The 23,792-nt window shown below is 49.5% G+C and overlaps 1 protein-coding gene and 1 long non-coding RNA gene across 5 annotated transcripts in view; both read left to right on the forward strand.

The window, feature by feature from the left end:
- The first annotated feature begins 4,005 nt into the window (after positions 1-4,005).
- Positions 4,006-23,792, forward strand: part of KMT2A (lysine methyltransferase 2A) — a 67,325-nt gene continuing 47,538 nt past the window's right edge. For all 4 annotated transcript variants that reach the window (XR_009458065.1, XM_059720077.1, XM_059720078.1 and 1 more), the window contains exon 1: positions 4,006-4,404. Coding sequence is in view for 3 of the 4 variants with exons in the window: in XM_059720077.1 (XP_059576060.1) it covers positions 4,006-4,404 (399 nt within the window). In the remaining variant the exon portion in view is untranslated. The remainder of the gene's footprint in view (positions 4,405-23,792) is intronic.
- Positions 20,261-22,078, forward strand: LOC132246651 (uncharacterized). The gene is made up of 2 exons (XR_009458067.1): positions 20,261-20,507; positions 21,566-22,078. It is a non-coding gene; the product is annotated as an uncharacterized LOC132246651 (long non-coding RNA).

The following is a 23,792-nucleotide window of genomic DNA, read 5'->3' on the forward strand; positions in this document are numbered from 1 at the left end:
CCTGTGGAATTGTATTTTGCAGAAGACTTAACTGACATGTGACTGCTAGGTTGATTTTAAGTGATAAGTGTCACTGTGTATCATAACATCACTCTTTATATCTTCACTAATTGAAAACGATATTAAGTAGTTACCTCCAAAGAGGAGCAAAGCATGGTTGCTTAACCCCACAGCTGGAGAACCTGCTAAAAGGGGCACTTCTTTAGAAGAAAAGCAGGACTTCCCCACTTACCTAGTGCTGTGGCTTAGAACCATACCTGTGCATAGATGAAAGATAATGGCATAATTTTAAGACATTCCATTTAGCAAAAGCAGAGGCAACATGCATTGAATTTCTCACACCTGCTGACATTTGCATAAAGCTACTTCAAGAAAGAAAGCACATGTGGAGGCCTGTCATCTTTGCCTCCACTGGCAGGTATTGTTCTTGCTGTGAAACAAGCTATTGCAGGCACTAAGCAGGCAGTCATGTGCTAGCTAACAAACCTTCAGCGAGCTGGGGTAAACTGATGTGTACTTTCTATTTGGACAGCTGCAGTTCCCTCTTGGCTTGCTCTGTGGCCATGTGAGCTTGCTTTCAGGTCCTTTGTGAACCTCCAGTCCTCTGGCTTGGCTGCCCCATGCAACATTAGAAATCTCTTGGCAGATGACTAGCAGTACCCAGATGATTTGTCTCTGCAGCAACAACACATTTTGCCAAAACACTTTCCTCGGGCTAGAAGTGTTCACGCTTCTGTCACCTCTTGCTTTGGGACCTCCTTGCTGTATGTCTTAGAAAGGAACATGGCTTTCTTGGCTGCATTGCCTCTGCTCTGCTGATGCTTGGGGGGGGGGGAGGAGGGAATTCACTTGACATGGGGAAGTGTTGGAATTAGGCCTGGACAGGGCTCCTAAGAAGCCTACTCTCAAGTCCCATGGTATTTTAAGGGCTACAAGAAACTTGGAGCTTGGTTTCTTCGTGGAACTGTTCTACTATCAGTGCTGTGCTGCAGAGGGGGAGAACAGGACAGAAATAGCAAAGGTCTCTGCACTGCTCTACTCTACAGTGAGTAACCACTTCGCTGCTCATCAGAGATGTCTGATTTCTTAGTGATTGATGCTCCCACCAATTCCTCCTTGCAACAATGCTAGGGGCTAGTGCCCCCCAACTGCACTCCTTTTTGCTTTTCTAGCATGGAAACAACACCCTTCAGAAGTGGTATTAATTGTGGGCTCCTTCCATTATTTCTCCTTCCCTTCCCTAGAGATGGAGCTTGGGCTCCAGACACCTGTGCCTGTCTGCACTCAGTAAGTCCCAGCAGGATTCCCTAAAGGCATGAGTGCTCCTGGCACGGTTTCCTGAGCTGCAGGCTTGGGTAGGGAGTGCTCTAGCTCTGTCTTGACCCAGTAGGTTGACTGCCTCAGTTCTGTTTTCCTTTATAATGCAATTAATTTCAAACTCCACTCAAGATCTGCCAGTGGTGTCCACACCTCTGTGGTTTGATAACCTAGCTGCCTTGCCAAGCTGCAGACAACTTCCCACCTTGCTGTTTGAGAGAGTGGGGGTAAGGGTGTGGCTGGGCTTCGCTTTCTAAAGCAGATTCCGAGAGCAGAGTGGGCTTCTCCACATCTTCCTCGCAGTCCTGCAACTTCCGGGGCGGGCCCAGCCCTGCTTGGAGGGGAGAGCGCGACCTGCGGTCCGGAGGTGGCCGGCCAGGTCTGGGATGCTGCCGAGCGGAAGCCCTGTCTGGCAGCGGTCCGGCCGCTCGCTGCCACCCGTCTGCCGGCCCGGCCCGGCCCGGCTCGGCTCGGTCTCCTGCCGCCCCGGGCAGGGTCTCTCCCGCCCGCGCCGCGGCTCCTCCCCCGGCTCGCAGAGCGGCTCCGGCGCGTGGCCACGTGTCGCTCGCGGGGCTGGCGGGAAAGCCCGGCGGGGAGGGGGCGTGGCCCGGCGGGGATCCCGGGCCGCGCCAGGAGGAGCAAGGCTCCGGCTGCCCGCGGCACGGGCCACGCGACACGCTCACGTCTCTGCTTCTTCCTGACAGGTGGGCGGCGGTGCGGCGAAGAGGGGCCGCCTCCAGCCTCCCTCGCCGCGGCCCCGGGGACCACACGTCTAGGACACCCCCTTTTCTCGGCACGGGGTAGGTCAGCAGGCACGTCCGAGAATGGGGCAATAGCCCAAAGCTCTGCTTCAGCAGGGTGTTTTCAGCTAACGAGGGTAACACTTTCAGGAGAGGGGTTATCTACTGTCCAGATGTGTCCCGCCTCCTGGTTCGAGTACCAGCGGGCAGGAGCGGATGGACCCGAGTGCCTTTACAAGTGTCAGCGTCCGGCGTTTTCGGCATGAGTCCCGTCACCTGGCAGCGGGTGCCACAGACCCTGTCCAGGACCCGCTCTTCCCTCTCCAGCAAAGGAGCTCCAGCACTTCACACATAAAGCCTCTCAACCCTCTCATGAGCTCTGTTGGGCACAGACCCTCTGCGTATCCTTACTTGTCGGCCTGTGGCAGCAGCAGGAGCAGCAGCCAGGTCTTCCCAGTACCTCTTGCCTTGCTTTAAAGGGATATTCAAGCAAACCCAGATACTTTCATCTACTCTGGTTGCCTCTGCCCCACTCCACTCTCTGCTTAGACTTCAGCCAAAAATTGGCCATGACCAATTGGCTTCTTCAACTACTCTACTTCCAGGCACTCAACAGGAGCAGGCATCGCGGGGGTATGAAGGAAGGCCGTGATGCCAGCCATAGATACACCTAGAGCTCTTGTTCTGTGCACGATGGCAGTGCTGTGACCCACACACGCACACTGCCTTCCTTAGAGATCACCTCTGCTTTGCAAAGCCTCTTCCTTCTGTAAAGTGGCCCTTTTATGTGAACCCTTCCCCCAGCACGCCTGGTCAGGAGCTGGTCCTTCAGGTCCAATAGATCCATCCAGCCCTAAATAAGCCATTTTGCACCTGGTAATCACACCGTGCTGTTTGTCTGTTGGGCTTGCACCTTCTTGGTGCCAAGGGCCCGTTCCACACAAGGCATCATGGAATTAAAGCTCTTGTCATAGCACAACGTCGAGGGTAGGAGCTTCATGCATGCCCCGGTCTAAGTCACCTTCCTCCTAATGTCTGATGCTTTATTGGATCACATCAGGGTGCGAGAGGGCACCTGCCTCCTTGCTCTTTGGAACAAGGAAGGTGCGTGTGGCCCTGGAAGGGGGGAGATGAGTCCCCAGGAATCCTGCATCCCTTACGCAGGAGGCAGGTGAGAAGGGAAGCTCCGTGCTGTACACGGAGAAAAGTGACACCATTAAATCGAGATCTTGACTTCCGAAACAGTGCCGTCCCCGGAGGTCGGGGCGCGGGGGGCCTGGGGCGCACAGCACTCAGCGGGCTGGAGGGCGCGGGTGAGGCAGAGCAGGGGTGCCCGCGCCCGCCCGCCTCCACCAGCCTCCGAGCTCTGCCCGATGCTTGTCACGGGCGAGGGGGGCCGGCCCCTGCGCCTGGGTGCTGGGCACAAGCGGGCAAGCCCCCCGCCTGCCCCACCGCGCTCTGCCCGTCGCCAAAGTCCGGGTGAGCAGCGGGGAGGCTGGCAGCCCCGGGCAGGCGGGCCCGCATCCTTAGCGGACAGCCCCGGGCACCTGCCGAGAGCGGCCGCGGGCCCCGCCACCTGCCCCGGGCCCGCGCGGGGCGGGGCGGGGCGGGGCGGGGCGGCTGTGCCGCATGCAGGGTCCGGGGCCCCGCGCCGTGCGCGCGAGGCGGCCGCGTGCGTGCGCCGCATGCAGGGCGCGGGGCCGGCCGCCTTCTGCGCCAGCCAGGTGCCGGGGCGGCGGCGCGGCGGCCCCGCGCCCTGCATGCGTGCGGCCCTGTGCCGGCGCCGGGCGGGCGCGTATGCCGCATGCCGCTGCCCGGGCGGGCGAGGGCGGCGCCCCGCGCCCTGCATAGCCCGCGCCGTTATGCAGCGGCCCTATGGGCGCGCGCGCGTGATGCAGGCGCCGGGGCCCGCCGGCCCCGCTGCCTGGCTCGTCGCCGCACAGTAAAGATGGCGCACAGCGGTCGGTGGCGCTTCCCGGCCCGGCCCGGCAGCGGCTGCGGCGGGCGGCGCGGGCTGGGCGGGGCGCGGCTGCGGGTGCCGGCCGTGCGCAGCCTGCGCGCCCCGGAGCCGCCGCCCGCCGCCCCGGCCCCGGCCCCGGCCCTGGCCCCCGCCCCGGCCCCGGCCCCGGCCCCGAGCGCGGCGGGCGAGGCCGAGGCGGAGCGCGGCCCGGGCGGCGGCGGCGGCGGCGGCGGGGCGGGCAGCGGCGGGGGCGGGCCGGCTGCGGGCCCGGGCCTGGCGGCCGGGGTGGGACCCGGCTTCGACGCGGCGCTGCAGGTCTCGGCCGCCATCGGCGTCAACCTGCGGCGCTTCCGCGCGGCCTGCGGCGCCGAGGCGGGCAGCGGAGAGGTAAGCGGCGCCGGAGGGAGGGAGGGAGGGCGCGGCGCGGCCCGGCCCGGCCCCTCGCAGCGCGGCTCGGCCCCTCGCAGCGCGGCTCGGCCCCTCGCAGCGCGGCGCGGCTCGGCTCGGCTCGGCGCGGCGCGGCGGCCCGGGCCCGGGCGGACACACCCACCTCCGCCGCCCGCCCGCTCGCCCGCCCGCCCGCCACAAAGGGGCCCGGCGCGGCGCGGCGCGGACACGCGCGGGCGGGCGGGCGGGCAGAGGAGCCGGGGGCGTGTTGCTCGCCCGGCTGCAGCCTCCCGGCCCGCGCCCACCGCACGTGCCGGCCGCCGGGGCTGCCAGGGCTTCGCTGCCCCGGCCGGCCCTCGCCGCCGTCACCCGGCCTGTGCTCCGTTCCCTGCGCGCCCCTCGCCCGGCCAGGTAGACATGGGCCGCAGCCCCGAGAGCGGGGGGCGCGGCTGGGCGTCGCAGCCCGGCCTGGGATGTTTTGGGGCTCTGGGACGGGCGGTGCCGCAGGACGGTTTCGGGGCCGTGGGTTGTCGCCCGCCCGCCCGTGTAGGCTTTCGTAGGTGAAGATGCTTCCCGTGTTCGCCCGCGCAGCTCAAGGGGCATCCCTGCGTAAAGAGTAAAGCAGGGAGGGCCGGGCATGTCATTTAAAGAAGGTGTTGTTTGCTCCGCGAGCAGCTGAACCGCTCTCTGATAACATTTGCAGCGCCATGCTTCACCTCGGGGGTATCTAACGGCAGTTTTGCGAGAGAGGGTACTTCATTTGTTTGTAAGGATGTTCTGGCATATCGGCTGCTTTTAATGTTATTAAGTTGTTGAAAAATTTCTGCCTTCTACCGTAGCCAAAAATGAACCGTTTGCCTCGTAGTTCAGTGGTTGTGGGCTGCGAAGAAGCGCTGAGTGCCGCTCATCTGGCAGCGGGGACGAGCACGGGATAAAAGCAGGAATCTTGTTCAGATTTCGGAAACCACAGAGCGAGCGGCAGACCGAGGCCCCGCAGCAGGAAGGCAGATGAGCGTACACGTTAACGCTGCTAGGAAAATTGGACATGTTCAGTAATCTCCTCCTCGCCCCCCCTTAATGTCTCCCTGGTGGAAACCCGTGATTCCCTACAACTGCACTACGCTGTGCTTCTGGACCGTTAGACTAGGTGTCACTATTGCTTTTCAGAGTGGCGGTTCTCTTCCCTGGTAATATTTGAATGCAGAGGTCAGAAGTTTTCGATCCTGTTGGTGGCAAAGGTCTGGCTCATCTCAAGTCATGTGGCGTGTTGTACTAATAGCCAGAAGTCGAGGGACAAGCGCACTCGAAAGCGTGACGAGGTTCCTGTGTGATAGGAGCTGTGGATGTGCAGCCTGAGCTGTGATCCAGTCCCGAGGCGTGTTTGCATTTACTGGTAGAAGAGGTGGAGCAGCTTTGGTTTAGTTGAACATCTGAGGAAGAACGTTTCGGCTCCTGTGCGCGATAACAGATTTGGGACGCAGCTGCCTTGTCTTACAGTAGGAGATTCCAGGAGCCCGTTTACCTGGGACTGAGCATGTGCTAGGGGTGTCCTTTGAACCCTTGTGTGAACTTTATGCTATTTGTTATTTCCAGGAACTCAAAGGTCTTCTCTGGACCAAACAAATCAAAAAACTTCCTGCCTAGTGTCTAACAGCATCGGGATTTGAGGGAACCTTACTCATTACGTAACGTTTTAGGGGAGTCTGCTGAAACGTTGCATCCGGGAATCCTTGGTGATCAAAATGTGGTGGAAGAAATTGTGCGGTGGTGTTGGGTAATTTTGTGTTGTGGATCTAGGGCTCCTCCCAAGTCAGATCTGCAGTGACAAGTCTAGGGATGGCAGCGAGAGGTCCAGCAGGTGCAAAGCCAGCAGAGGCAGTATCTGTGCAGCCCTTGCTCGCCCCTCGGCCGCCAAGTCCGTTGGGGCCCGGAGGCCCCAAATTCCAGAGCTGGCTTCTGCATGGCTCCGCTGCGTCTTCCAGTGGCCTGGCAGACTGGACAGGGAGGCTCTGTGGCCAGATCTGGTCTGCGGGCTGATCTGTGACACCTCTGGTCTTGAGCGGTGACTCTCAGCCAGGGTGCCACAGCATCCCGGGGTGCTGTGAAGTCCTTTCAAGGATGCCCCATGGTGCCGTGCAATATTGGCAGTGTTTGGTGTGACGCACGAGATAAGCCTGGAGGTTTCAAATAGGAATCTAGAATCAAAACATTGCTGACCTGTCGTGGTCTTCTGAGTTCTTCATGACAGAGTCGGAGAGGAGTGGGGCTGGAAGGGACCTCCAGCGGCTGTCTAGTCCAACCCTCTGCCTGAGGCAGGATCATCCCTGTAGAAAATTTGCTGTATTATTTTTCCCTAATTAAAAAAAAAAGCATGAAAGCTAAGAGCTGGCACTTTCTGAGGTGGGCCTCGAGTCTAAGGAGCTGAGAACCACTAATGTAGAGTGAAGCGCTGTTAGGCTTTGACATAGTGAAACTTGGTGGGGATTTTTGCCCAGTAAAGCTATGACAGATTGAAAAGTGTGGGTGTTGTCCTCTCTACTTGATGGGTGGGACATGTATCTCAAGTTCAGTATTTAGTAGGATTTGGGTTGTACATTGTAATAATATTCTCTGGCACGGAGTGTGTATAGCGAAGAAATCAAGAAAGAAAGTGTTTGTGTATAACTGCTGCTTATCGGAGAGAAATATTTGCCAGCTTTGTTGTTTCAGATGTCCTCCCCCCCAGCAATACTTCATTCAAGCTTTCTGAAATAAAGTTGAATCCATGCTGTGACTTGTTAGCTTTCAACTGCATGCAAGTTAAAACTAAGTTACAAAACCTTGAAAAGGAGTTTACAGTGGAATATTAACAATAACAATAGTGGCATTGGTGACATCGCTGCAATTATACATGGATCATAATTTTTATGAGGCTAACATTAGAGCCTTAGAGGTTCGCTACTGGCTGGCTTGTTTTAAAATTGTACTACATGCATGTGCTGCAAGGCGTGGCTTCCTTATTATGGCTACAGTTATGTCTGAGCTGAATACTACAGATAATTTCTTTCCTACACTTGCATACAAACGTTGCCTGTGTCACAGCTTCTCTTCCTAATTTTATGTTACAGATTCATTGCAAGACTGCCAGGAGTTTAATTTGTGAAGTGCAGATACAAAGCTCTGGGCTGTCAGTGGTCTCATTATTAGTGTATGCGAGCGAGGCGAGCGAGAGTCTGGTTCTGTGTGTACATGTGAAGCAAAACCTGGGCATATTGTAACCCAGGATATGTGCACTTCATACCAAGAGTGAAAAGATCTAGCACATCCCTAGCACCAGTGGGAAACCAAGTCTAGGGTAGAGCCATGACCGCCAGATTCCCCCTAGAAGTTCCTCAGCTCTGTGGAGCAGCTGTCATCTCCGGAGTGCTTGTCGCAGCATCCTTGGGAAGGCCAGGCTTCTTACTTTGTCCTACGAGGAAGCAGATGATCTTTTGCTGGGGGGCAGGGATGTTATGTTCAACTTTTTCAGAGGGAGTAGTGATGTATAACAGATCATTGGATGAGGCAGCGGTACGGCTTTGCTTGTTTGCACTATAAATGCCAGAACTACTTGGCATCGTGTTTCTTCTCTCGGCAGCAGGACTCGCTGTGCTATACCTGCTAGATGTGTTGGTGAATTAACGTTGTGATTTTTTTTTTCTCTTCTAGTTTTGCAGTGTGGGAGTTAAGAGTACTGAATTGTGGAGTTTACCAGACCACATCAGTGAGACACTTGGATAACCTGTTGCCTTCTTGAGACACCAATTCATCTTTCTACTATTCTTAATGACTAGAGAATAGAGGCATTTGCTTTTTGACCCTTCTCTTCAGGCTAACTCCCTTCCTCTCCCAACGGCTCCATCCGTTCTTCCGTAGCACAATATTTGACCATGTGTAGTCCGTGCCGTTTGTTTCGGAGGTAGAAGTGTGCTCTCATTGCACTCTGTTGAGGGGGAAGGTGTGTGTGTACACAATATGCCTGGAGACTTTGCAAATATTGGTACCAAAGTTTACTACCTGTCCTGTTTGGTACCTCTTAACCCTTTGAGTGCCCCTCTGTGCATAGCCCACAAGTAAAGTGACACATCAAGGGAGTTTTAACGCATTCCTTACCTTCACATTCCCTTTTACTATTATGGTCTGATGTCATAACGAGATGAGCCTTCAGGGTGATGGGAAGAAAATATAATATACAGTAGAGCTTAAAATGAGACGTGTGCCATTTATCACTTGAGCTTTTTCCCCCACAGAGTATTTTTGGAAGAATGGATTTGGAAGTTTACTATGTAAACTTGATTACCAGCTTTCAGTACAAATTAGTTAGTAGCCAGATCTTTTGGATTTGCCTGTTTCTATTCTTCTGAACAGCACATGGACATTGTGGTATAGGGTTGATCGTAAGCATTGTGGCTTTGGCTTTGAGTCAGCATGAGAGCTTGCATTTCAAGGAAACTGCAGACATTGACCCAAAGATTTCTGAGACTTTATTCAAATTTCAGACGTAGTTTAGCCTGAATTTTAAGCTTGCTGAAATAATACTTGTTGCTTTAGATCAGTGTTTCCCAAACTTTTGATACCCCAGGCACACTTTTTGGGTTTCAAATTGGCAGCAAGCTTCACTCTTACACCCAAAAAGGTATCTATTTGTAAGACTTAGGCAGCGGTGCCCAATCTTTTGGCCCTGTGGGCTGGATCCAGTCTGTGTGCCCTCTTGGAAGGATTGGGGTTTAGAAATTTGGTGACAGGAGCGGTGGCCGTGTTAATTGCCATGGCTTCCCCACTACCAAATTTCTGAACCTATGGGGAGCCCTGCGGCTTGGCAGGCTGGATCTCATGCAGATGAAGTGCCACTTCTCATGGCACGCTTCCGCTCTTCTCTGCAGCATACTCTTTGGGAATCGCTGCTTTAGATTGTCTTATGGCCAATAGATGCTGAAGCAAAAAGGCATTTTGCTGGAGTCACAGTTGTGTTTGGGGAAAGTTTGGTGCTTTATTCATAATCATTAGACATGCTTCGAGGCAGGGTCTTTCAGTTGAGGAGTTATCTTTTGTGCTGTATTGAAGGAATAGCAAAAGTCCTTACCTGTGCTGCTTTCTCAAGTGGTCCTGTGCAATGGTTGAATGACATTTTAGTTTGGTACTTAGTGAAGATGTTCTCTTAAATCTTTCATCTAGAGCCCAGAAGGCTTTGTTGATGGGATATTGATACAAGATAGACACTGGGCATCATTGCTGAGGCCTTGTCTTTGATTGCTCTTCTCATGACTCATAGGACACAGAGGATGCTTCTGACAGAATAGGTCTTCTTCTTTCTGACTATTGGCATTTGACAGCACTGTTGTAACATCCTAAAGTGGTTGGCCGCGCTGTATAGTCATCTCTCTTTTTTTTCTTTGAGTTGGTATTGCTGAGTGTTTATCGACAAGTCCCCTCAGTTGAATCTCCTTCACAGCCAGTAAGTAAAAAGTGAAGACACGCGGGCATCATGTGAAAGGCAAAAAAATATCCTGTATGTAAAAGATGTGCTGCTTTTCAAGAAATTCATAGTGGAACTGTGAAATGCTTTAATATATTGAAAACATGCAGTTAGTTGCTTCCCAAGACTTTCATTGGAGATCTGCTCAGTGGTATCATGGTATAGCTATATCGATGTTCAGAAGGATCTGGAACACCACTGCTTTGATGTGCCTGGGTAGTTTTGACTATTAATCAGTTATGTCCATTTAAACAATCGGGTTTTCTTTCTTGTCCTCGGATGGTAGATGACTCGGTCTTGCTTTCTAGATGTTCTGCTTCCAGAGCTGGTGGAAAGACAGGAACCAGCTTACCTGAAGTGGTCGGTGTATTGCTAGCGCTGTTATATAGGGTCTGGGAGAAATGTGTTTTTGTTTCTCAGTTGGTGAGGTTAAGTTACTGAAGTAATGCACAGTTCTCTTTAACACTTTGGGTGACCCCCTGCTTCTGAAGCTGTTGTGGAAAGCGCTTCAGTCAGAATGAAACCATTTCAGGTATGTTGCAGAAAGCATTTCCTGTTTTCTTGGGGTAAAAATTGTGAATAGAGATTATTCATATAGAGTAATGAAAGCATGGGCAGGATTTTGCCTGTGATGCTCATTCTTTGGGATGTGGGGAATTGATCATCTGGACCAGTAGCTACTGAGCCAAGATGAAATTACAGGTACAGTGTTAGCCTCTGAAGACAGCTCTTGCATATCTTTCCAAGGAGATAGATGCTATGTGATTGGAGCAAAACCACGGTGGGTAAAGCAGTAGGAAAAGTAAATGAATGTTTCGATACCTGTATAGTTTTGAAATTAAGTAAGCCCCCAAAGTGCTGCACGGAATGGCTCCATCGGCCTTTCTGGTGCTTCTTCCTGTCAGTTTAGATCATGGAAACAGTCCTGCGTGCGTCTGAGTATCCACATTGCCCTCCAGCTGAGGTTTTCTGAAGACCAGAATTCCTTATGAAGTCTTTATACAGAGTGACGCTGGAAAATGGTTTATGATGTTACTTCCAGGTCTTACTGGTGTCATCTGCTGATTCATCTAAATAGGTATTTGAGCATGACTTTCTATGCTTGAAGTATACTTGTGCTGAAGAAACGTTTGTCCGTCTAGTCACAACTTTAAACTCTATGGGAGAGTCTAGGAAGTCAGTAATATTGATGGAGAGAGGCTCTGGAAGCTTTCCTGTCTGAATGGAGAAAATGTTCCCTCTTGGCATGAATGAGTCCTCTTGCTTCCTTGCCTCGCATAAGGAACCAGCCGTTGTCATCATTTCATTCATAATCCTCAGCAGCCTTCACTATTGGGTTATGCTTTCTCAGGTGAACACTGTTTTTTTCTGCCAGAGTTTGGCACCTTGATACCTTTATACCTGGCCCTTGATGACAGGGCCTGCACAAGGGTACTGGACAAGAAAGATGGGACAGGTGGTAGAGCTTTCTTCCCAGTCCAGACCAGTGGATCTTGTGTGCTGTCATGCCTTATGCTGATGAGCGAGTCCTCTCTGCTGCCTGCAGACGCCGAGACACAAGTTCAGTTCCCCGCGGTGTCTGGTGGCTCCTGTGCCCCCCGTATCTATTAAGGTGTTCGTGCTCTTGGGACGTTCCGCACAGAAAAGCTCTGGGTCGGGGGAAGTTGCGTGGGAGCTCCCTGCTCGCCTCAGAAGGCTGGCCAGTAAATTGGTGCGCTTGCCCACCTGGAGCCCTTTTCCTGAGTGTTGTCAGGAATACGATTTATTTCTTGGCTCTATTTTGAGGTCAAATCAGATTTGAACATTGTTATAGTACGATGAATGTCAGTGCTGGTTGGTACTGGTTCAGGCTTGTTCTTCTTTGTCAGGTTAGTTTATTGAGCAGGAAATAAATCATTTAAGAGTGTGGTTTAGCTTGTGAAACTATAAATTGATATTGTTTTATTTTTAATGGTCAAGTTCAGGAGTTGGGGAAATAGGTGAAAAATATGGACTTGGAGCTATTGGGCATGAGCAGGAATGACCAGTTTTGGCCTACCAAAACACTCGCATTTATTAAGGAGTACTAAAGGTTTATGTTTGCCTGGGGATTGTTTCATCTGCATCTGAAAGATAATGGCCGTTTGTGGCAGTGACTTCCTAACAGCTTTTGGGTGAGGGGAAAGCAAGGACAATGTGTTCGGTTCGGCATATGCTGGAGAAACGGGCAGAGGTGGGGTATGAAAGCCAAGAGATGGCAGTCGCCCAGAAAATATCCTGGGCAAGAGAATGAGGTGGCATTACAGGCCTGAGAGTCCTGCTTTCTGTAACACTTGGTTTTTCCTCGCCTACCTCCCCTCCAAGCCCCGTGGTTAGGGTCCAATCTCTGGTTCAGTTAATGCAGTCGGAGATCGCTGCCAGAGGTCGTGAGCAGCTCTGCCCATGGAGATGAGGGTTAGAAAAGTGTTAAATCTCTTTTAGCTAGCCATTCAGACACTGGTTTGATTTGGCTTCCAGTGGGCTTGTGATGACCGGCGTGCTAGAGACTTCGAATCTTTGATACTTGTCTGCTTTCCAGGTAAGAGCAGGCAAAGCAAATAGGCAACTGTACGTGAACCAGAACAAAATCCGAAAGGTCCAGTTTTATACTGGCCATGACAGTGCCTCCTTAAGGATGACCATCTACAGAATCTGGTTCAAAGCCAGCTTTGAGATTGTCTTTATTATTTGGAGTTGGAAATGAATGGTTTTCATCAGAAAGTCAAAGGCGTTAGTGGTTCAATAGTAAGCAGGTAAAACATTTACTCCAGAGCATTGCATTGTGTCACATGGCATCCTTGGCCATTTTTATAAAGGTGTTAAAAAACAGGGAGAAGACTTAAAAAAACAAAACACTAGTTTTAAAGAAAATCCTTTGACCTGTGCAAGTGTCTAAACAATTTTGCAGGCACAAATTTCGTGCCTCGTTGATTCTTTGCTTGTGTGCATTAGTTTTTCCAGTTTGTTCTTTTAAGCTTTTCGGTTTCTAGATTCATTCTTGAGTAGGATTATAGATGCACCTCTTGGGCTGGGAGCATGTCAGGGCTGTGGTTTTACCCTTTAAGACTTGCTCCTCAGCCAGAAATTGCTCCTTTGTTTTTGTTTGTTTAAATATCGTTTTCGGGCTTCGTTAGACAACGAGCTAGCCGAGCCGCATAGGTCTCGTCGTGGATGTAGGACAGGCTGCCATACGGCAACTGTGGAGTTTTACACAGATTTTCAGTGTATGGAAACCGCTTTGAAACAAAGGATCTCTTATGTGGTTACAAGTTGGCTCAACACTTCTTGACAGGTAGGGTCTTGCATCTTTTCACTGAAGTTGGATTTGTGGGGTTTTTGTCTTTTCTTGCAATATGAGGGTGTGTGTTATATGCCTATGTTGAGATTTTTTTTCCCAACACTTCCTAATAATTTAATAGAAATTTACTGAAATTTTAAACACAAATTCATAATTTAATGTTGGGTATCAGTGTTGCCTTGTCTGGGACTTACTTCGGTCTTCCAGTAGAGAATTATTTTACGTCATTCTACAATTCCTGTGCACTGTGGGTTTTCTCTAAGGTATTATTTTGGCTTAAACTCTGAATTTCTTTGCCTTGTGTGGTTGGGCATAGTCTTGATTTGGATAATGTAAACAAGTCTTTGCATTTATTACTTTTTCCTTCTAAATACTTCTCTGCATGTACTTGAAGTGTTTTGGGTTGTGTTATGCTTTCTACTTTACTGTGTCAGAGCACAAAAGTTAGTAAGATCTATTTTATGGTCCTTTTCAGTTTTGAAACCACTTGCCAGAAATTTAAGTAGTCCTTGAAGTACAGCTATTATTGCTAGTCTTAAAACATTTGTATAGTTGCGCGCTGCCCACTCTGAACACGCTGGAACGGTTAGCAAGACTGTTTTGTGTAAAAATCTCTACGGTTTTGTATCGATGGTTCTTGAACTCACCATGAACTACCATGTGTTCAGGGTCTTTCCTGGTAAACTGCAGAATGAAATGCACTGGGACCGAGTCAATGGGAGGCCAAGAGACTATGAAATGAGCCAGTGTAGGGAAAAGGTTTCTCTCTTACCAAGTGGTCCTTGAATGAAATATTTGCAGAACTCACAACTCTTACAGAGTTGCCACAAGATGGACTGTCGAGTTCGCTGTGCTCCAAAGCCATCCCACTCTGTTCAGCACTTTAGTTCCATTCCCATCCAGCCTTATAGGTTCATAGATGTTAGGGTCGGAAGGGACCTCAATAGATCATCGAGTCCGACCCCCTGCATAAGCAGGAAAGAGTGCTGGGTCTAGATGACCCCAGCTAGATACTCATCTAACCTCCTCTTGAAGACCCCCAGGGTAGGGGAGAGCACCACCTCCCTTGGGAGCCCGTTCCACACCTTGGCCACTCGAACTGTGAAGAAGTTCTTCCTAATGTCCAGTCTAAATCTGCTCTCTGCTAGCTTGTGGCCATTATTTCTTGTAACCCCCGGGGGCGCCTTGGTGAATAAAACCTCACCAATTCCCTTCTGTGCCCCCGTGATGAACTTATAGGCGGCCACAAGGTCGCCTCTCAACCTTCTCTTGCGGAGGCTGAAAAGGTCCAGTTTCTCTAGTCTCTCCTCGTAGGGCTTGGTCTGCAGGCCCTTGACCATACGAGTTGCCATTCTCTGGACCCTCTCCAGGTTATCCGCATCCCTCTTGAAGTGCGGCGCCCAGAATTGCACGCAGTACTCCAACTGCGGTCTGACCAGCGCCCGACAGAGGGGAAGTATCACCTTGTTTTCTTCTACTCCCAGCTTGGTGACCTGTCTCAGTTGGATAAGTGTTTTTTTCCCTCTTCCTACTCGGCAACTTGTAACAGTGCACTTTCTGTCCTGAGAGCCAGCCCCTGAACTCCTGAATCCGTGGAGGTCGTTGGTTGGCACTGGAAGTGTAGACTAATGCTTAAAGGAAGGGCCTGGGACTTGGAATTCCTAGATCTTTGTGAAATTCAGTGTTTTGGGGCACTGCTTATTACCAGTTACCTGCATTAGAGATGTCTTGTGACAGTTAAATGTTTGTAAACCACGTTGACTGAAGCACTATGCAAATGCTTTAAGGGTTTATATTGTTGTTGTTGTTTGCATGTCATTAGAAGCTCCGATTGATTATTAAAGAACAAGCATCTGTGTCCACTGATGCTTATTCTTTATTAAGTGCACTTAATAGTAGACCACTGTCTGTTTAAAACGGCTGTCTTGCTTCTTGGCAGCCTCGATGAGGAAAAACATACTTGACAAATGTCTATTTGGGAGGCATTCCTAAGCCAAACTGGTCATATGTAGCTTATTATTGATCTGCTCCCATGCTGTCTCTTTGGAGAGCACAAATGCATGCTGAAATACTTTACAGAAGCAAACACACAGGATTTTATTTTTTTAATGGCAGCTCCTTTTCTACTTTGTGCAGAACGCTTTTGTCCTGGGGAAGTGTTAATCCTTCCCGAGCCCGAGCAGTGTGAGAGTGTTTACATCTTGCAGCGAGTCCCACGTGTGCAGGGGGAGTGGTGAGGACGTGACTCGGCGAGTGCTCGGTGCAGTGCTGCGTGCAAAGCCTGAGCCTGGAGTGATGCACTTCTGCAGCATTTCCTTCCCAGCTCTCTTCACATTTCAGTTTAGTCCTGCTCACCTAAGTCTGTCTTCAGTTCAGACATGAAGAACTGTTTTTCTTTCAGTAAAACTGGAACTAGAGAGTCTTTAAACAGATTCTATCTTCAATTTTTTAATCTATTTAATAACAAATGCATCTTGTAGGAACCACTGGGTTGAGCTTTGTTCTTTCAGTGCTGTTCCTTTTTGCCTGGAATCACTGCCACGAAAAGGAGCAATGGCTAGTTGTGTGCTACTGAAAAACTAGAGATTTCTTCCTCCCCCACCACTGTACTATCTATATCTAGTGAATACAGAAAACTGTACTGCTGTATGGTAACCTGATATTCCAGTAACGCTTATTTAGGAGCAAGTAAAAAAAAAAAAAAGTGAATTTGGTGAAAGTCAGGATAATCCAAGCTAAAGATAACTCTTCAGCTTTTACTGTGCACTACATAAAAAAAAGGTGTGTTAGATTTTCTCTCTTTCTGGCTCTATTTCCATTATTTATATAGCCTGGCAACTCTTGCTAATGTTGCATTTCATGCATTTAGTAATGTCTCCCTATATGTTTCCTGGGTGATACCTAGATGTTTGTAATGCATCGCTCTGTTCTGCGAGAACAGCACAGAAACCAGAATTCACTGACTCGCAGTACATCAGAGCCCTGAAAACCAAAAGGCAGTTTTTTGCAAGTCAGGATAGAATATCTTTATTTTTTAATATTCACTTACCAGTGGCTCTCTTTGTTCCTAGAATAGCTCTGTGTTTATACAAATTACCTTTGTTTGAGAAATAATGTATTCAGAGACAACACTTAAGCATTTCTGTATTGGAACTTTGAATGGGTTTTTGTTTGGGAAATGGCATAGTTAAATTATTCAGTAATGAAGATCACTCATTTCTTTTTCTAACCTGGCCTTTAACAAGACCTTTCTGTGTATCATTGAACAGCGTTGCAACTGCTGAAGGAGTTAAAAATGCACAATTTCAGAAACATTTTTTGGGTCAACCTCCAAATTCCTTGTGGAGGGGTGGCCTAACTTTTGTGTGGAGCTGTGTTGGGATAATTTTCCCATCACAAACCATGTACACATGGCAACTTAAATTAATTCCTGATGAGTATAGGCGCTGTACAGCAGTGAAATATGTGATTTTTATTTATTTATTTTTTATTATTGGTAACTTTTTAAAATGGAGACTAAGAGCAGCTTTAAAAGTTTATTCACTTTTTTTTTTTTTTTTTTTTTTTTTTTTTTTTTACAGAAGGCTTTGGCAGATGAGGACCATGCTAGACTGACTAGTTGTAATCCAGAAGAACTGCTTAAAATATTCCTGGGGGACAGTCCCCATCCAGGCCAGAAGCTAGCTTATAACACATAGGGCTCTTAGCACCCATAGCCTAAGCTCCTTGACTTAAGTGATGACACGAGACTTCGTCCCAAATGGCTAACGCCCAGCTTCTGAGCTAAGCGCCAAGGAGGACTGCTGCTCCCTTATTCCATTTGTTCAATAAAAGCATCTTTCTAAAAACCAGCTGTGTCCTCACTCCCTACTTGACTGCACCCCGTCATCATCTCCCCAGCCCCTGGGAACCCAAAACTGTATGTCCTAGCGACCCTTCCCCCACCTCTGCCTCCCCACTCAAGTCAGGCAAGCACCGTGCATTTTTTGGTCTACAGCAAGCTACTGGAGTTGACTGACCTCATGTTTAGGAGAAAAGGAACAGCAGAACAGTGAAAACTTCCCCAGCTGCAGGTCACCCAGCCTCTGAGACCCTCAAAGCATGGGTGCAAGCACTCCTTCCCTTCCTCCTCTCTCCCCAGCTGGTCGCCCTCTACGTGGTCCAGTGGGCTGGATGCTCACTCCCACGTGCTGGTGTCAGAGCAGCAGCACTTTCTGCACAGTCGTGAACTGGCTCCCAATCGGTGTGGTTGGGGAATGGGCGGTTGTGACGCGGGTTATTTCCCAGGCAGTGACACTTTGGAGTGGTTCGGTTGTCTTTAAGGGTGGACACATGTGACATGTTCTCCACTTCAGTGACTGCAGCAGGCTTTGTTGCCGACCCCGCAAAAAGGAAAGACTTTCTAATCCTTACTTCATAGAAGGCACAGGCGTGAAGGTCTGTATGGTTTTAAATGTCCTCCTGTGGTTAGGGGGGAGAAATCTGTTCTATCATCTTGATTGCCCTGGGCTTGCCTAGCGAGACGACGAGTTGAACAGTAATGTGTTGGCAGTGTCCGGGGTTGTGTTCCCCCTCCCCGTTGTTGGAGATAGAGAACCGTGTCGGTCTGAGGTTAGGCAGAAGGCAGGGCGATGCGGCTGGCACTTTGTGAAGGCCGTTCTTCAGAGAACCGTGAGCTTGCATAAGCTGCGGCCTACTTGAGCAGTTATGGTCTCCCTTGTCTGGCAAAGCTGAAATTTGGCCAGGACTTGGTATTTAACAAGCAACTCTTAAAGTATGTCATGAAATCTCTTACAGCAACAGGTGAGTAAGGCTTGTTTTGCACGTTACCTGAAAAGTCTGCCTTAACAGAAGCCCAATGCCCTAAATGTCCGATAAGAGCAGGGGTTTGCTACCGACTTTCCCACAGCTGCCGCCTGCTGAACTGGCAGCCTTCTCTGCTGAGCCAGGGCGTTCCTCCGCTGTCGTCCGGCCCAGCGCTGACTCGGTTGGGAGCCAGCTGCACCCCTCTCTCTCCCTCTGTCCAGGTGTAGACAAGTGTTGGCCTTCTTTCCCGTTGTTGCAGTTGTGGAAACAGCCGTGTAAAGAGGTATCATGAAGGCAGAGAGATCTGTGGTCCATTCTTTTGAACACTTTATTTTCTTGAACTTTGGAAGCGTTTTGTAGTTTGGGGTCAGTTGTGGAGAAAGGTCTGTTGTTGTGGTCAGTCGTGTGACCCTTGAGATGGTTTGTTTTATTTGAAGCTGCGGTTGATTGACGAGTTGGTCCCTTAGTAAGAGGAGGTTTAAAAATAACTAACTTGGTCTGGTGCCTTTTAGGACCTTCAGAAATGAGGACAGCTGTCTCCTCGTTGATGCAGTGCTTTATGGTGGGCTCACATGAGCAGAGCAATGGCTGATGTTGCTCGAGTGTCGTGTATATGGGCATGAGGCATGTATTTGGAGCTAGCTGACAACTTTTTGAGGAATTGCTTTTGACTGAGTTCCAGTAATCCAGCTCGGATGTTGCAAGGAAGTAGATTGTCCCTACCCAGGGCAGTCATCTAAAATGGGTTTTGGGGGGTTTTTTGGCAGTCACAAATTATAGGTGATTTTGACAGGCAGTAGTTTATGAATGGCTAGAACCAGTGCTGAGCGAAGGACTGCAGGCCATGGACTGATCTGCCCGCTCGCAGGTGGGCTCCCGTGAGGACTGTTGCAGAGCTGGTGGAAGGTGTCTCTTCAAAATATTTTTCTTCCCGGTTCTGGCTTGCTTAGCTCTGGCCGGTTGTCTGGCAGCAGCTTGCTGATCTCCAGCAGGCTGCTGGGGCAGCAGGTCTGTGTGGGTTTGAAGGTAGAGAAACTGGTATTGCTTATGTATTGACATTTGAGTCAATGTTGTCCCATGATTTTCTCCAAAATGGCTTCATGTCCATGTTGAATAAGGCAGATTATAATGAAGAGGCCTGAAAATACACAGTTGAGCATTTAGTTATTAGAGAGCAAGTTGTCAGTGTTTGTCCTTCAAGGCCGACCTGTAGGAGGATCGAGTACTTTCCTATTGACCCCTAACGCTGCTTCAAGTTCAGTTCAAAAGTATCAGTTGATCCGTGGATCTAGTAGTATAATAACCAGCCTCCCCTGGCTGTGGATAAGAGGAAGGCATGGTAGATGTGCACCTCAGCTACTCTAGTTAGTCTAGGGTAGTTGGGTAGATATAATATAGCACAATGAGAGGTCATCCATAAGTATAAACCATGTCCCTTGTTTTAAGCCCTAGCCTGAAACATGGTTGCAATGGGCTTAGTCTTGGCTGGGTAAAACTGGAGATGGCTTTCTGCTGTTTTTCCACCCTAGTTCCCTGCGGGTAAGCAGGGTCCAGTACTGGTGGTACTTGCTGTGTTTCTGTGGATCAGTGTTTGCCATTCGTGCAGTGCAGAGCAGCTGGTACACATGCATCTTCAGAGGAGGTGGTTGCATGACCTCCCTAACTCGGAGAGATTTGGGTCAGAGTTGTATGCACTGAGAAGCTCCTGGCACTCTACAGTACTCACAGATGAACTTTCCTGAAATCAGACTTCAAAGCTGTGATAATACGAGGGAACGTGAGATGTTAGCCGTGAAATAGGTGTAGCAGAAAAGCTGAAGTATAGTAGCACTGTTGTGATGTAATACTTCTCAGTGTGACCTGGAAATAGGGCATGCTCGCATAGGCCTTGTCTACAGAGGAAAGTTGTTCCTTCTATCCCTAGTTAAACTTTCTTTTGGCAAAAACTGCTGTGTGTCCAGACATGCAAGTGGGGTTTTGGTTCATATCTATCTGTGATTTCAGCACACGTGGATTCACATACCTGGGGTTACATGCTGATTAGAGCAGCTGTGTGTGATCCTGGCAAATGACCCTTCACTTCACTGCAGTTTGGAAGAGCATATATCCAGTCCCATCTCAGCTGTAGTTACCAGACTGCCAGAGCCGCTGGCAGAGCAAATCCAGGAGAGTCAGAGTATTCAGGAGACGGCCAAGCGCCACATCACAACCAAGCCGCTCTGACCCATCTCCAAAAACAGCGCCCCCCCCCCCCCCCCCCCCAATTACCTGTCCATGCTGTGAGCAGCTGGACCAGACTTTGTCACTGAGGGCACCAGGAAACCTCCTTGGGAGCCCAGAGAGTTTGGCACTGACTGTGGAAGGAGCCGTGACCAGGAGGAGGTTCTCCTGAAGAGCCAAGATACCAACTTGTCCAGCCCTGAGCCAAAGACCTAATTGTTGGAGATGGCCTGAGATCTAGCTTCCAACTGATGCGGGGGCTGCATAGTAAGTATTTGTGCTGTATTACAATACAATTGCATGGGGAGGTTTTAAAGACTTGGGTGGGACACAGCCCTACCTACAACAGCTTAGGCTGACCGTGTCTGTGGACTTCTCTCTCCCTGACCATCTCCAAAGCCAGTCTTCAAAAGGTTGGAGACAAAGCTTATTTCCCTGAAATATCCAAAGTGCCATCCCTATTCTGCCTGTCATGCTTAATTATCCCTCCTGCTCCTGGATGACTGCTCAGCTCCTTACCCACTTCTCAGGCTGGCAGTGCTGTGGCAGCCTAAACCTCAAATGTTTTGTGCAGAAGATGTTCATCGCAGTGACAAATTCAGAAAGAGCAGCAGTAAGAAGTAGTTTACTTCATGCTCTCTGCTTTTAGCTACCTTTGTTGTCTCTGCTGCCCGACTTTGACAGTCTACTTCAGGCATTTCACAATGTGTAGGCTTACAAGGATCTTTGTGGGCAGCTGCACAGTTGGGATAATGTTAGACAAGCTTTTGAATGGAAGTCACCCTTGTATCTGAGAGCTCGTCTAATGATCCAGCCACACAGTTGGTCCAGTAAAAGATATCGCCCGCAAAGATCCTTGGTTCTTGGATCATTTATGGACCATTATGGCTACTACATCACTGCAACACTGCTAAAGCTTTGGGTTCAAACCAGTTACTTCAGAGGATTTGAACCAATGGGCACTTGGAGCCATTTCAGAAGGGGGAGGGGTGCTCTTGCTCCCTGACGGGCAGCAGTTCTGGGCTGCGCTGAGGTGTGCTCACATGTAGAGCGATGCAGATGTAGCACAACCGCTGCAGGATTAATGCTGCTCCATCCAGGGGGGATGTTGGCGCTGTTTACTGCGTTTGTGTTGCTCCCGGCTTGGGCACAGGGATGGGATAGAAGAAAGGTGAAGTGTTTTGGCATCTCCCTGCACACTCCAGACTGGGAAGACTAGATGGGACCAGCTTACAGAATAGTGACAAAGCAACACGTTATCACCATTAGCATGGAGACCTTTTTATTAGGGAAATAATTTCTATTCTATTTCTTTGTCCCCTTAGCGACTGACATTCTGTAGCCTGCATGGACCCAGGGCATATCAGCTCTTGGAGGCCTGGCAAACCTCGGGAGAAGTGCGATGACGGAGGAGGACACTTTCACTGGCCCTTGGGATGGCATGGTAGCGGAAAGCTCCCAAGGCAGAAGAAAGCAGAAGTTGGAGAGGCTCTCAAAGAAATATAAGGATACAGAGGATATGTAGGAAGGAACCCTAGACCTGAGGCAGGGGTTGAACAGTGCTCCTGGATAATGTAATAACACTGTTCACGCTCAGCTGCCCAATCTAGCCTAGACCTAAATCCTGTGGAGAACACAGGATACTGGGAGTTAACTTTCATTTCTCCAGAAGGCACGTCCTTTTCATGCTATTTCCATCCAAGACAAAGACAAAGACGACTTGCACTTGTTTTTCCAAGCCCTTCGATAAATATGCGAATGCTCTGTCCTTTTTGGCATGTTCTGTTTTGTTGATTTTAGATGTGCATTATTATATCAGTAAAGACTTCTGTGTAGAACTTGGCTGAAGCAATTTCTTTGAGAAACAGTTGCCTGTACCAGTTTCTAATGGGATCTTGACGTGAGAGCATTGCATTAATTCCCTTGGTTACAGCACTTTCCTTTTGCAGCATTACATCTTGACCTGAAAGTAGAAGCAGGGCATATTCCAGACACCAGTCCACGACCAGCTGGAGACACCACTTGCTGGCTGCTCGGGATATAAAGATAGTTGTTGTTTTTCCACCTTTACCTCCTACCCATTGCTAGTCCAGATTTTGTGCATAATAAAGCAAAATCTACCTGCCCCAGCAGCCAGGCTGTTTAAAAGCATTTTGCCTCTCAGCTTTCCAGTTGTGCTCCTCACTGTCATTCTGTAACTACTCGGCATGAACCAGATATCCCAGAACAAAAGTGGAATTGCACTATCATCCATCTGGGGGTCGGACTCGATGATCTATTAAGGTCCCTTCTGACCCTAACATCGATGAATCTATTTCCATGAGGGTCTTGGGAGTTCAAATTCCCTCTGTTCTATAAGACCAGAATTTTTAAAGATCATGGCATTATAGCCTTTCATGATGTTTTCAGCCCAATGCTAATGAGTCTCCCATGATGATCGATTGGGTCTTGCCGCACTGGAGAGAAAATACACCTTTCTGTTGATGAGCATGGAGACTTGGTGTCGAGGCAGAGAATAGGCATGTGGTATGGGTCCTATTGGCTGCCCCTGTCATTTCAGGGACCCCCGCTATGCAGTAACCACCGCATTACACTTGTACATTGCTAAATGCTCTGGCCAAAGGTCTCCTCCTCCTCCTCAACAGAAGTACTCTCCTCCATGACATCAGTCTCTCAGTTGATCTACTGCCAGCAAACCAGACAGCTGTAGGCTGGTAGTGGACTTGGGGGACATGCTTCCAGGTGGTGATGTCCACATCTCTGCACTGAGGGCAGCTGTTGCATTGCTATTTTGGGAGGAGCTGTGTGGACACTTCTAGGGAAGTTGTCTTCCACATCCTGAGGGTCTGTTGCTGTCATCAGTCATCCTACTTTTGGACCCCAGCTGTGTTGTACCCGGCTACTAGTTGGCTGAGCTCAGAAGCATCGTTCCAAGAGAAGCTGCTTCAGAAGACTGTCCAGCCGCAGCATCAACGTCTTCATTTTATCCTACTGTAGCTGTGTTACTGTACCTGTTTTCCAACCCATCCAAAGCCGTTCAGCTGCCAATGCACTTGATAGAATGGACTCTTCGTGTCGGCGATTGTCGGGATTGCTGCACTTGGTAGCAGTTTTGCTGTGCTGTCAGACGGTGGTTTAAAAAGCTGAAGTGTGAGATGCCAGGAGAGGGGTCCTGGGAGTTTATTCTGAGCCTGTCCCAGAATCCCTGCAGTTAGTTAGACATCCCGCAACTCGCTGTGGCCTAAGTCCCAGGATGAGTAGAGCCTTATCGTGGAAAATTGTGCTGTGGATATCTTCCCAGAATACCATGTGGTTATTTTAAAAAGTTAGAAAGCTATATGAACTCAGGGATTTGCAAGGAATATAGCACAGGTTTCATAAAGCAACTGTGTGGGCACACTGCTATAGTTTTTCCAATGTACTGGAAAAATAAATATATCTTTTGAATGCTTTCCTGTGTGGACAAGGCCTTTAGGGTATTTTGCGTAGCATCATTTGGCTTAGGTCTGTCTTGGTTTTTGGAAGTAAAAAGAGAATCCCTGCACTTAAGGT

This window comes from Alligator mississippiensis, chromosome 16, assembly GCF_030867095.1.
Source record: "Alligator mississippiensis isolate rAllMis1 chromosome 16, rAllMis1, whole genome shotgun sequence".
Taxonomy (NCBI): Eukaryota; Metazoa; Chordata; order Crocodylia; family Alligatoridae; genus Alligator; species Alligator mississippiensis.